Source organism: Rana temporaria, chromosome 3 (assembly GCF_905171775.1).
Source record: "Rana temporaria chromosome 3, aRanTem1.1, whole genome shotgun sequence".
Lineage (NCBI taxonomy): Eukaryota > Metazoa > Chordata > Amphibia > Anura > Ranidae > Rana > Rana temporaria.
The window spans coordinates 490785154-490799786 of record NC_053491.1 but is presented as its reverse complement, the minus strand read 5'-3'; the positions used below and the strand labels follow the sequence as shown (position 1 = coordinate 490799786).

Genomic DNA, 14633 nt, shown 5'->3' with positions numbered 1-14633 from the left:
AATAGTGTCCCATCATTGGTGTCAGTGGGAAGAATAGTGTCCCATCATTGGTGTCAGTTGGTGAAATAGTGTCCCATCATTGGTGTCAGTGGGAGGAATAGTGTCCCATCATTGGTGTCAGTGGGAGGAATAGTGTCCCATCATTGGTGCCAGGGGGAGGAATAGTGTCCCATCATTGGTATCAGTGGAAGGAATAGTGTCCCATCATTGGTATCAGTGGGAGGAATAGTGTCCCATCATTGGTGTCAGTGGGAGGAATAGTGCCCCATCATTGGTGTCAGTGGGAGGAATAGTGTCCCATCATTGGTATCAGTGGGAGGAATAGTGGCCCATCATTGGTGTCAGTGGGGGGAATAGTGGCCCATCATTGGTGTCAGTGGGAGGAATAGTGTCCCATCATTGGTGTCAGTGGGAAGAATAGTGTCCCATCATTAGTGTCAGTGGGAAGAATAGTGTCCCATCATTGGTGTCAGTGGGAGGAATAGTGTCCCATCTTTAGTGTCAGTGGGAGGAATAGTGTCCCATCATTGGTATCAGTGGGAGGAATAGTGTCCCATCATTGGTATCAGTGGGAGGAATAGTGTCCCATCATTGGTGTCAGTGGGGTGAAATAGTGTCCCATCATTGGTGTCAGTGGGAGGAATAGTGCCCCATCATTGGTGTCAGTGGAAGGAATAGTGTCTCATCATTGGTATCAGTGGAAGGAATAGTGTCCCATCATTGGTGTCAGTGGGAGGAATAGTGTCCCATCATTGGTGTCAGTGGGAAGAATAGTGTCCCATCATTGGTGTCAGTGGGAAGAATAGTGTCCCATCATTGGTGTCAGTGGGAAGAATAGTGTCCCATCATTGGTGTCAGTTGGTGAAATAGTGTCCCATCATTGGTGTCAGTGGGAGGAATAGTGTCCCATCATTGGTGTCAGTGGGAGGAATAGTGTCCCATCATTGGTGCCAGGGGGAGGAATAGTGTCCCATCATTGGTATCAGTGGAAGGAATAGTGTCCCATCATTGGTATCAGTGGGAGGAATAGTGTCCCATCATTGGTGTCAGTGGGAGGAATAGTGCCCCATCATTGGTGTCAGTGGGAGGAATAGTGTCCCATCATTGGTATCAGTGGGAGGAATAGTGGCCCATCATTGGTGTCAGTGGGGGGAATAGTGGCCCATCATTGGTGTCAGTGGGAGGAATAGTGTCCCATCATTGGTGTCAGTGGGAGGAATAGTGTCCCATCATTGGTGTCAGTGGGAGGAATAGTGTCCCATCATTGGTGTCAGTGGGAGGAATAGTGTCCCATCATTGGTATCAGTGGGATAAAAATAGTATTTTAAGGTGAGATCTTCTTTCCGGCTTTCCCTTTGATTGCAGAGAGAAGGACGGCACACATACAGATGAATATTTATTGTCAAACACATAAAAGTTTAGAATAGATATATCTGTACAAAATAGGTCAGTTTATACAGACCGCTGTAAACTTTGGGGTATATGGCTAGTGGGGGGGGGGGGTATGGAGGGGCAGTTATAGTCAGGAGGGTGTAAACAGGATCATGTAACAAGGGATACAGTCATGAGAAAATCCGTTAACCAATCACGGTGCTGCGCTCCGTCCTGTTGCGTGACCTCTCAAAAAAGGCGTAATCCTGAAAAGAGATAAAAAATGAATGAGAGGCGGATCTATGACATCACAGTGACATCACTCGTAGAAGCAGCACAGAAGAAAGCATAGTGAAGACACGAGACATTTTATTAGAACTTTCCGCATTTGTTATGGGAATTTCGAATATGTGCATCCGTGAGTGCAAAGATATAGACCTATATACAGATCATTCGTGTCTGGCACAGATATTTATTGTTCTATTTGTAAATAGAGAGAGGAATTGGGTTCAGAGTTATGGTTGGGAATGGTGTTAGAGTCAGGGTATGGCTGACATTTTGGTTTGGTTTGCTTCAGTTATGATCATCAACGCCAAACCATCACTTCTTCTTCATCTATACCTGTCCATACCAAACATTAATGGGTGATAAAATGAATTAATCTTCAATTTATAAAGTCTGAAATTTTACAAGCTGATAAAATTCAAGGACTTGACCAACAGCGAGCTAGAAAACACCAGAATCTAGAAGGGCGTCCTTCATCTGCTCTGCGGGGGTTGGGCCCCTTCCCACCAATGGGAGGTGATATGATCTCATATAAGTAAAGCCACCATTCATAGTTTTGTCTTTATTTTGGTTCTGACTGATTTCAGTGATTTTAGGACCTACCGGTGGTCTTTATTAAAGTCTCCCAACAAAATGAGCTGTACACAACCTTAGCCTGTAGGGGGAGCTCTCATGCATGACTGGAAAGAAAGACTCACCAGCAGGAAGCAGGCGCCCAGTAACACTGCTTTCATCTTCACATCCAAATCCTTCGGGAACTGGATCCCAAAATTATCGGCATCTGTGAAGATTTCCTTGGGTAGTCCGGTCCACTGCTTACTGATCCGACCCACACTGCGCGACTCACACAGCGGCTTCACCTGAGACACAGAGAGGGTGAGAGTGAGAGGAGGCCGAGATGGTGAGAGGAGAGGATGAAGTGAGAGGAGGCCGAGATCGGGAGAGGAGAGGATGAAGTGAGAGGAGGCTGAGATCGGGAGAGGAGTCAGAGTTGTCTGAGGCGGGAGAGGAGTCAGAGTAGTCTGAGGCAGGACAGGAGAGGAGTCAGAGTAGTCTGAGGTGAGGAATGATCCAGCCTAGACCTCCGATTGGTAGAATGATCAGATCACGAGATCTCCAGCCAATCCACGAGATCCCAGAATCCAAACGGGATCCAATTGATTGGTGTGAACTTATGTTTATTGTTGCTTTAGACATGTATGGTGTTTTCTTTGGATACATCCTGTCCCCATGTGATTGGTTCAGCCTTCTCCTTCCATACAAGTCATGATTGGATCCCAAACACATCTAAAAAGATATTTCCCCCGACAGCTGCGTTTGACCTTCCCCCGCAGTCTGACCCCCACAGTCTGACCCCCGCAGTCTGACCCCCGTGTATATTGACCTTTAAAGCACACCTGTCATGTGACCATAAATAACCCTCAGCTTCACCCTCAGAATCACCTTCACAAAGAGGTCCTTTGTGTCCCCAAAGTGTTGGTGGAACATTTATTTTTGTCACTGTGAGAACGGGGCCCTGCGTGGCCCTTAAACACGGTGGGCCGGATTCAAGTAGATTTGCGCATTTATTACGGAGGCGCAGGGCAACGATTTTGCCCTGCGCCCCCGCAATTTTTTTGCGCTGCCCTCAATTCACGGAGCAGAAGCTCCGTAAATTGCGTGGGCGCGCCGGCAAAATGCCCGGCGCAAGCGCTCGCAATTTAAATGATCCCGTAGGGGGCGGGAATCATTTAAATTAGGCGCGTTCCTGCGCCGAGCGCATGCTCCGTCGGGAAACTTTCCCGACGTGCATTGCGCCAAATGACGTCGCAAGGACGTCATTTGCTTCAAAGTGAACGTGAATGGCGTCCAGCGCCATTCACGATCCACTTATGCAAATTTTAAATTTCGCGACGCGGGAACGACGGGTATACGTAACATGGGCTGCCCCTGCTAATAGCCTGGGGCAGCCTTACGCAAAAACCGCTGTACGGAAACAACGTAAATTGCGTACGCAGGGCTCGCGCAACGTTGTGAATCGGCGTTAGTATGCAATTTGCATACTATACGCTGAGCACAACGGGAACGCCACCTAGCGGCCATCGCAAGAATGCAGCCTAAGATATGCGGGCATAAGAGCCTTATGCCGCGCATATCTTAGGCTGCAGTCGGCGTAACAAGGTTCCTGAATCAGGAGCACTCGTTATGCCGGGGCAAGTAAGCAATTGCGCTGTGTAACCTATGGTTACACAGGCGCAATTGCTTCTTGAATCTACCCCTGTGGAGACAGGATTTTTTTTGGCCCTTCTTTAACCACTTCAATACTGGGCGGCACTTTCACTCCTTCCTGACCAGGACAATTTTCAGCTTTCAGCGCTGTCACACTTTGAATGACAATTGCGCAGTCGTGCAACACTGTACCCAAACGACTGTACCCAAACAAACTAAAAAAGACCAAAATGTTTGAAAAAAAAAGTTTTTCTTTGTTTCGGTTATACTATTTTGTTTTCTCCTTCACTGATGGGCACAGATGAGGCGACATTGATGGGCACTGATGAGTTGGCACTGATAAGGTGGCACTGATGAGGAGGCACTGACATGTAGAATGGATGGGCACTGATATGCAGCACTGATGGGCACTGACAAGTGGCTGTGAAGGGCACTGACAGGCACTGATGAGGCAAGGCAGTGTTGGGCACTGATAAGGTGGCACTGATGAGGAGGCACTGATGAGTAGAATTGATGGGCAGCACCGATGATGAGGTTTTTGACAGGTGTTACTGTAGGGCACTGATTGGCAAAGTGATGAGCACTGACTGGCAATTTATTGGGCACCAGGGCTGGACTGGGACAAAAATTTGGCCCTGGACGTCATCCAGACTGGCAGGTCTCTCCCATGGCGGCCGGACAACTCCCGCACCCCCCTGGCCACCCAAGCCCCCTCTCCCCCTTCACTAGCCACTAGCCATTCTACTTTATTAGAGTAGAACGGCTGGTACTGATACTCTTATAGGCAGTACCAGTGGGGAAGCTAGACATTATTTCACCCGGGGCAAAGAATCAGTTCGGTGCCCCCCCCCCCCTTATGGGACAAGATTAGGCAGAAGTGAGAAACTCCCAGGCCATAGCTGTTGAGTCAGCTGTCTGTCCCCTCCCCCCATGCTCCTCTGCAATCCCCCCTGCTCCTCTGGTCCTCCCCCTGCATCTCTGTTCCCCCCCAGGTGAGCGCTGCGGGGAGAGAGAGGAGGTGAGCGCTGCAGGGAGGGAGAGACATAGGAGAGAAGGGGGGGGGGGGCGGCGGTCCGCTGTCACTGAAGCCGGCCCACTGACACATCGGCCCACCGGGAAACTCCATGTAGTCCCAATGGCCAGTCCATCCCTGTTGGGCACTGATAGGCAAACATCAGGGGGCACTGTCTGGGTACCTTTTTGGCACATCTGATGGGGGCTCTGCTGATAATCAATGTGCTGATAATCAGCACAGACCCCCCCCCTCTGACAGGGAGAGCCACCGATTGGCTCCAACTGTCTCTCCCTGTCAGCGCAAACCGGGGAATGCACTTCCTGGTTCACACAATGATCAGCTGTGATTGGTCACAGCTGATCACGTGGTAAGAAGCCTCTGACAGGCTTCTTATAACGATCGGAGATGCGGGGTGTCAGACTGAGGCCTCGTACACACGAGGGGACAGTCCGCCGGACCGTTTTCATCGGACATCTCCGCTAGGAGATTTCGGTCTGATGGCTGTACACACCTATACGACACCTACGTTCTCTATCGCGCGAGTTCAATGCTTCCACGCATGCGTCGAATCAATTCGACACATGCGCAGGATTTCGGTCCGCTGATTAGACGTACTAACCAGCGGATATGTCCGACGGACAGCTTCCCAGCGGACATGTTTCTTAGCATGCTAAGAAACATTTGTCCGCTGGAAATCTGTCCGCTAGCCTGTACACACGGTCGGATCTGTCCGCTGACACTGCTCCGCGGACCAGTTTCAGAGGACATGTCCGGTTGTGTGTACGAGGCCTTACACGCCACACTCGCGGTCACCACGTTGCGCGCCCTCGTGGGTGCGTTTCGGCATGTTATCCTGCTGGACGTCATATGACACCCAATCAGGATAACAGAACCACTTCCCGGACGTCATTCTGTATATGGCGGGAGGGAAGTGGTTAAAGAACCCTACCAATAATTGTAATAGGGTCATCTCACTCCTTACGGATACACTATATGACCCACAGGATACGGACACCCCTCCAAATGAGTTCAGGTGTCTCTGGTGAAGGGTACTATCATACAAAGACATTGTAGACAGTTGTGCTCTTCCAACCTTGTGGGAACAGTTTGGCCCTGACCTCATCCCTACTGAACACCTTTGATGATTGTGAGCCAGGTCTTTTTATTTTTTTGGCGCCCAATGCGAGGCAAAACATGTGAGCCAGATTGTCTTATTCAGCATCAGTACCCGACCTCACAAATGAGTCAGCTCCATAAAAAAATGGATTTTCCAGTTTGGTGATGAAGAACTTGCGTGTCCTGCACTCAACCTCTGACCTCCAGTCCTACTCAACACTTTAGGGATGAATTGGAATGGCAATGGTGGGCCATCTCTCCTCATCCAACATCAGTACCTGACCTCACACCTGAGTCAGCTCCAAAAAGGCATGGGCCCGGATTCACATACATCGACGCATATTTATGCCGCCGTAGCATATCTCATATACGCTACGCCGACGCAGCGCAGAGAGGCAAGCACAGAATTCACAAAGCCAGTGCTGCCAAATCTGCGCTGGGTTTCCTAGGCGTAAGTCGTCGTAAGTGGGCGTGACGCCATGCAAATGAGGCGTGACCCCATGCAAATGATGGGCCGAGCGCCATAAAGATACGAATAACGAACGGCGCATGCGCCGTCCCGTGGACGCATCCCACTGCGCATGCTCAGAATCACGTCGGAACTACACCCTAAGATATGACGGATCACTGCTTACGACGTGAACGTAACCTACGCCTAGTCATATTCACGTACAACGTAAACGACATAAGATACGACAGGTTGTGTTCTCTGGTCCATACCTTTGCATGAGTTGCGCCTCCTATATGGGGAATAACTTTACGCCGGACGTACGACTTACACAAACCGCGTATATTATGCGCCGGGCGCAACTACGTTCGTGAATCGACGTATCTCCCTCATTTCCATATTTGAATAGGAAATCAATGGGAGCGCAACTTGCGTCCAGCGTAAATATGCGCCCACGATACGCCAGCGTAGGCAAGTTACGTTGGTCGTAGGAAGCCTATTTTTAGGCGTATCTCGGTTTGTGGGCACGGTGCACAGATACGACGGTGCATATTTGCACTTACGTGGCGTATCTCGAGATACGCCGGCGTAAAGGCTTTGTGAATCCGGCCATGGTTTTTCTAGTTTGGTTTGAAAGAACTTGCGTGTCCTGCACTCAACCTCTGACCTCAAGCCCTACTCAACACCTTAGGGATGAATTGGAATGGCAATGGTGGGCCAGCTCTCCTCATCCAACATTAGGACCTGACTTCACAAATGAGTCAGCTCCATAAAGACGTGTAGGTAGATTCAGGTACATTGGATTAAAGTTACGGCAGAGTAGCTTATCGTGTTTAGGCTACGCCGCTGTAAATTAGCTAGGCTAGTAATGATTCTGGGCCAGATTCTCGTAGATACGGCGCCGGCGTAGTGTAAGTCATTTACACTACGCCGCCGCAACTTATTGGAGCAAGTGCCGTATTCCTCAAGCACTTGCTCCGTAGTTTGCGGCGGCGTGGTGTAAATGGCCCGGCGTATCCCCGCATAATTCAAAGGGGGCGGCTTGTATTTAAATAAAGCGTGCCCCGTGCCGATCGAAATGCGCATGCGCCGGGCTTAAAATAGCCCAGTGCGCATGCTCCAGTTCTCGACGGAAAACGTCAATGACGCCAACGTGAGCGTCATTGACGTAAAGTCGTATTCGTGGACGACTTAGTAAAACGTTGTAACTGACGGAAAAAGCCGACGCGGACCCGACGCCATACTTAACATGGCATACGGCGGACTGGCGTAAGGTTACCCCTCATATAGCAGGGGTAACCTTACGCTTACGGAAACGACGTAAGCGACGGCTACGCGACGCAAATTCATTCGGGAATCGGCGTATCAGGCTCATCTGCATAGTCAAATGAGACCTGAACGTAAACGCCACATCTTGGCCGTATCTATGCGAAAATAATTCTAAGAATCACTCGCATAGATATCCGGGCTCAGAAACAGAGATACGACGGAGTTTCCTGAGATACACCGTCGTAACTCTTCTGAGAAGAGTTCTGGCCCTCTCAATATACTTGCCTGCTAATATACGGCGGCGTAGCCTAAAGCGGGCGGGCGTAAGAGCGCCGAATTGGAATGTGTTGGAGGGGGGCATGTTGTATGGAAATGAGGCTTGACCTCATGTTTTTTACGTTTTTTTTTTAACTGCGCATGCGCCGGGCGCCTACATTTCCCAGCGTGCATTGCGGCTACGTACGCCGCACGGGCCTATTGATTTCGACGTGGACGTAAACAACGTAAATCCCGATTCGCGGTGGACTTACGCAAACGACGTAAAAAATTTGAATCTCGCGGCGGGAACGGCGGCCATACTTTAACATTGTTATTCCACCTAATAGGTGGAATAACTTTAGGCCTGCTAATGCCTTACGGAAACGGCGTAAATCGACTGCGGCGGCCGGGCGTACGTTTGTGAATCGGCGTATCAACTCACTTACATATTCTACGCCGACCGCAATGGAAGCGCCACCTAGCGGCCATCCGAAAAATTGCAATCTAAGATAGGACGGCGCAAGCCGTCGTATCTTAGATATATTTAAGCGTATCTCTGTTTGAGCATACGCTTAAACATACGGCGGCGTAGATTCGGAGTTAGGTCGGCTTATCTACTGATAAGTCGGCCTAACTCTTTCTGAATCTACCTAGTGGTTTATCCAGTTTGGTGATGAAGAACTTGCGTGTCCTGCACTCAACCCGACCTCAAGCCCTACTGAACACCTTTGGGATGAGTTGGAATGGCAATGGTGGGCCAGATCTCCTCATCCAACATTAGGACCTGACCTCACATATGGGCACAAATTCCCAGAGACACCCTCCAAAATCTTGCGGAGAGCCTTCCCAGAAGAGTGGAGGATGTATGGTTGGTGGGCAACTCCAAATTAAGAGCCACGGTCTTGGAATGTGATGACCAACAAGCTCATATGGGTGCGATGGTCAGGTGTCCACAAGCTTTTGGCCATATAGAGAATCTGTTAGTGTTGGGGTACCATCAGTAAAAACTTTCACCAAAGAAAGTCGTGGAAAAAATGTATGGGAAGGGTGGGATCCGCCCAAATTCCTCCGCCCGCACACATTCCACCCTTCACAGTGGAGAAAATTGGGAAATACCGTATAAAATATGAAGGACGGAGAGCATGAGTTTATCTGAGAAATGCTGTAACCATGGGGGGGGGGGGGGGGGTGATGAGAAACAATGATGTGTTTTATATGATCATGAGGAAGATTTTATTTTTCTTTAGCAAGAATTTTGTTTGTTTTTGGCAGTGGGGCCTTATTTGATTGATGTCACTATTTATAGCAACATTAATTCAACATGTTTATAGCTGAAGATTCTACAAGGATATTCATTTTATTTTTGGTGCTTTTAGCCCGATCTGAAATCCGGGAATTTTTTTATTTTGCAATCAAAGCAACAGCTAGTCCATTTATTTTTTATTTTTTTTACTGAATGCAGCATTTCCTGGGCTCAGAGTACCTAGTACAGTGGAACCTCGGTTTACGAGTAACGCGGTTAGCGAGCATTTTGAAAGACGAGCAACTTTTTAAAAAAAAATTCTGACTCGGTTTGCGAGTGTTGTCTCGCAACACGAGCAGAGGCCCAGATTCAAGAAGCAATTGCGCCTGTGTAACCATAAGTTACGCAGCGCAATTGCTTACTTGCTCCGGCGTTACGAATGCTCCTGATTCAGGAACATCGCTACGCCGACTGCAGCCTAAGATATGCGCGGCATAAGGCTCTTATGCCACGCAGATTTTAGGCTGCATTCTTGCGTTGACCGCTAGGGGGCGCTCCCATTGTGATCAGCGTATAGTATGCAAATTGCATACTAACACCGATTCACAATTGTTGCGCGGGCCCTGCGTACGCAAGTTACGTCGTTTCCATACGGCGTGATTAGCGTAAGGCTGCTCCTGCTAATAGCAGGCGCAGCCAATGCTAAGGATACCCGACGTTCCCGCGTCGCGACGTTCGAATTTTACGTCGTTTGCGTAAGTGAATCGTGAATGGCGCTGGACGCCATTCACGTTCACTTTGAAGCAAATGACGTCCTTGAGTTTCCCGACGGAGCATGCGCTTTACGATCGGCGCGGGAACGCGCCTAATTTAAATGATTCCCGCCCCCGGCGGGATCATTTACATTGCGCGCGCTTACGCCGGGCAATTTTGCCAGCGCGCCCTCGCAATTTACGGAGCTACTGCTCTGTGAATCGAGTGCAGCGGCGCAAATTTGCGGGGGCGCAGGAAAAAATCGTTGCCCTGTGCCTCCGCAAAGAAAGTGCAAATCTCTTTGAATCTGGGCCAGAATTCAAGCTAATGGGGACTGCAGTACCGCATTTGGCCAGAGGTGCGGGGGCGCCAGAGCTGAGCAGATCGGATCAGTTCGGAAATACTCAGTTCCCGGGTGTTTTCAAACCTTTCCGAGGAATTCCGAAGTCAGCCGAGCTGTCCCCAGGCCTTTCCGAAGGCTCTCCTGTGCCCCCCCCCCACCTCTGGCCAGATGCGGTATTGCATGCCATTGAAGTCAATGCCTCTCGTCTCAGTACCTGCTCTGTCCGGCTGTTGATGACCTCCTGGCTTACGTCCCGGCTACGCCTCCATCTGCTGACCCAGCAATACGGAGCCACCTGGTTGCTGCCAAGACTCAGCCAGCGCCATCGGCCCTCGTGCCACTCTGTGTCCGTCACTACCTGTCACCACTACCAGGGGGTGTCAGACACGAGGTGCAAGAGAAGCCCCCCTCTCCAGCTTGATCTCCACCAAGTATGTGACACTCACCCTAGAAAGGAAGTGGCTGTGGACATGGGCGTCCGCTCCATAGGGCAAGGCAGGGCGTTTGCCCCCCCCTAGAATCAGTAGTAAGACACTGACACACATTTAGATTTAGCTGCGGCCGCCTCTCGAACCAGCGCCGCCGATTGTCACTGTCTCTCTCATGTCCGCGGCATATCAAGTCAGTCTGTGACTGTGTTTGTTTACCTTCCGCTCCCCGCCCCTTGTTTTCCGGCCAGCCAATTATCGCTCACTCCCCCTAACTTTGCAGTCCAGCCTGGTGCTTGTCCTGGTGGCGTGACGTCACTCACGCCGGGAGGGGATCACGTCGTGATACTGATGGCTGGGAGGAGCGTAGAGAGCCGTACCGAGAGGAGCCTGCACGCTGTTGAGGTAACACAGACACAGACAGTCTGTAAAGCGCTAATTGTTTGCTAATTTTCAGAAGGGACGTCCGTAAAAGCAGGCTGGCTTTGCAGACAGTGCAGTAATGCAACACACATTAGCACACTTTGTACATGTTTGCACTGACATTTTTTTTAATGGCTCCCCAATGCACTAAAGGGCACACCTGCTGCATAGTAATACACTTTGATTTTTACTATATGAAATTGTGATTGTTATTATTCGATTAGTGAGCCATTTTACAAGTGTGTGTGTGTGTGTGACACACACACTTGTAAAATGGCTCACTAATCGAATAATAACAATCACAATTTCATATAGTAAAAATCAAAGTGTATTACTATGCAGCAGGTGTGCCCTTTAGTGCATTGGGGAGCCATTAAAAAAATGTCCGTGCTTTTGCTTTGTAAACTTGATATGAATAATTTTCAATACAAATTATTGGAAAATAAAAAAAATTCAGTGCAAACATTATTATGTGCAAAGTGTGCCAATGTGTGTTGTGTTGCATTACTGCACTGCAAAGCCAGCCTGCTTTTACTGACTTCCCTTCTGAAAATACTAGTTTCTTGGCTGCAAAGCCACCAGAGACAGCCAAACAACTAGCACTTTAAGCAACAAAAACCTTCACATTTTTGTTTGTATATATATATATATACCCTTAAAATGCCAGGAGCCGGGTGCACTGGTCAGTGATCATAGTAACTCATGTATTAATGTCAGTGCAGGACATTTACCCCCCCCCCCCCCCCCCCCCCGCCGCCATGCTGCATATTAAAAAAATCTTCAGACTGCATTCCATATGGCATCATGCCATACGGAATGATGCAGTCTGAAGATTATTAACTGTGATGACTGTCTGTGATTTTTTTAATATGCAGCATAGCGGGGGTGGGGGTAAATGTCCTGCACTGACATTAATACATGAGTTACTATGATCACTGACCAGTGCACCCGGCTCCTGGCATTTTAAGGGTATATATATTATATACAAACAAAAATGTGAAGGTTTTTGTTGCTTAAAGTGCTAGTTGTTTGGCTGTCTCTGGTGGCTTTGCAGGGTGCTGTGTAATGTAAAGGGGTCGAGGGATGCAGGGTGCTGTGTAATGTAAAGGGGTCGAGGGATGCAGGGTGCTGTGTAATGTAAAGGGGTCGAGGGATGCAGGGTGCTGTGTAATGTAAAGGGGGTCAGAGGTGCAGGGTGCTGTGTAATGTAAAGGGGTCGAGGGATGCAGGGTGCTGTGTAATGTAAAGGGGTCGAGGGATGCAGGGTGCTGTGTAATGTAAGGGGTCGAGAGGCGCAGGGTGCTGTGTAATGTAAAGGGGTCGAGGGATGCAGGGTGCTGTGTAATGTAAAGGGGGTCAGAGGTGCAGGGTGCTGTGTAATGTAAAGGGGTCGAGGGATGCAGGGTGCTGTGTAATGTAAAGGGGTCGAGGGATGCAGGGTGCTGTGTAATGTAAGGGGTCGAGAGGCGCAGGGTGCTGTGTAATGTAAAGGGGTGCAGTAATGCAGTTGTGGAGAGGAGGGTACACAGTAGTGATAAAGAGATATTGAAATATGCAGGGGGCACAGTGGGATGTTTTTACATTTCAATGTGGGGGGCGCTTTTAACCCCCGCTAGCGGTCGAAGAAAGGGTTAAATGCGACTGTGTATCGCCAGTGCCGAAGCGCCCCCCCCTGAAAAAATTTCAGCGGACGCCCATGGCTGTGGATACACTATACTGGTAGGATCACCAAAACTGATTTACTTCAAAACAAGAATGACCTTAAAAATGTAGAAGAACAAATTTGGATTGAGGTTGGGGGCGGGGCCTCGTCTCACCTGGAAGTTAATGTCTCCACAGCAGCTGGACATCAGACACGGACCGACCACCTTCAACACCGGCTCCCGGCTCTCCGTCATCAGAGAGTACTTGGGGAGGAACGGGTGCCACGTCTGGGCAACGTAACCGATGGTTTGACCTGGGGGGCTCTGCACCTCCAACTGCACGACAAAAGACAGAAAGGCGTCACAAACGCGGGAAGAGTCATGGAGGACCAAGATATGGATTATATGATATTTTACCGCTCGCTGACCGCCGCGCGCACTTTTACGTCGATAGAATGGCACGGCTGGGCAATTGGGCGTATATATAGGTCCCTTCTAATTTGCCGGCCATGTGGCCGCCGGCGCGCTCGTGACCCTGTTGTGAGCTCTGTGACCATGCCCGCAGGACCCGCGGACTCGATGTCGCGATCGGGTCACAGAGCTGAAGAACGGGGAGATGTCAGTGTAAACACAACGGGGCAGATTCACGTACAGCGGCGCATATTACCGCCGGGCGTAGCGTATCTAATATACACTACGCCGCCGTAACTTACCTTTTTTTTCCGAATCCTCAAAGAATTTGCGCCGTAAGTTACGGCGGCGTAGTGTGTCTTTGGCGGCGTAAGGGCGCGCAATTCAAAACGATGTGATGGCAGCGTGTTTTATGTAAATACGTCGTGACCCGACGTAAACAAATTTTTTTTTAACGCCGCATGCGCCGTCCGTGGGGGTATCCCAGTGCGCATGCTCGAAATTAAACCAGAACAAGCCAATGCTTACGACGGTGACGTCATTTTACGCAAATCCCTATTCGCGAACGACTTACGCAAACAACGTAAAAAATTCAAATTTCGACGCGGGAACGACGGCCATACTTAACATTGAGTATGCCTCATAATAGCAGGGGTAACTATACGCCGGAAAAAGCCGAACGCAAACGACGTAAAAAAAATGCGCCGGCCGGACGTACGTTCGTGGATCGCCGTAACTAGCTAATTTGCATACTCAACGCGGAATTCGACGGAAACGCCACCTAGCGGCCGGCGGAAAAATGCATCTACGATCCGACGGCGTACTAAGATCCGAGATGCAGTCGTAACTTGTTTTGTAGATACAAAACAAAGATACGACGCGGGAAATTTAAAATTACGCCGGCGTATCAAGAGATACGCCGGCGTAATTCTTTTGTGGATCTGCCCCCTCATCTCCCCGTTCCTCCTAGCGGCATGTCACTGATCGTCTGTTCCCTGTCATCGGGAACAACGATCAGTGACGTGTCACTGCAAGCCACGCCCCCTAACAGTTAGAATCACTCCCTAGGGAACACTTAACCCCTTCAACGTCCCCCTACAGGTTAACCCCTTCCCTGCCAGTGTCATTTTCACAGTAATCAGTGCATTTTTATAGCATTGATCGCTGTAAAAATGACAATGGTTCTAAAATGGCGTCAAAAGTGTCCGATGTGCTCGCCATAATGTCGCAGTCACGATAAAAATCGATGATTGCCGCTATTACTAGTAAAACCCAAAAATATTAATAAAAACGCCATAAAACTATCCCCTATTTTGTAGACGCTAGGGGCCGGATTCAGAAAGAAGATACGGCGGCGTATCTCCTGATACGCCGTCATATCTTCGAATCCGGCCGGTCGTATCTATGCGCCTGATTCAT

General features: G+C 49.4%; 1 protein-coding gene across 1 annotated transcript in view; it reads right to left on the bottom strand.

Annotated features, from left to right (window-relative positions):
* Positions 1-1383: 1383 nt before the first annotated feature.
* Positions 1384-14633, bottom strand: part of LOC120933768 (phospholipid scramblase 1-like) — a 69736-nt gene continuing 56486 nt past the window's right edge. The window contains exons 6-8 of the mRNA XM_040347161.1: positions 12978-13139; positions 2355-2516; positions 1384-1637 (exon numbers count right to left, since the gene is read on the bottom strand). Of these exons, the coding sequence (XP_040203095.1) occupies positions 1578-1637; positions 2355-2516; positions 12978-13139 (384 nt within the window). The 3' untranslated portion in view covers positions 1384-1577. The remainder of the gene's footprint in view (positions 1638-2354; positions 2517-12977; positions 13140-14633) is intronic.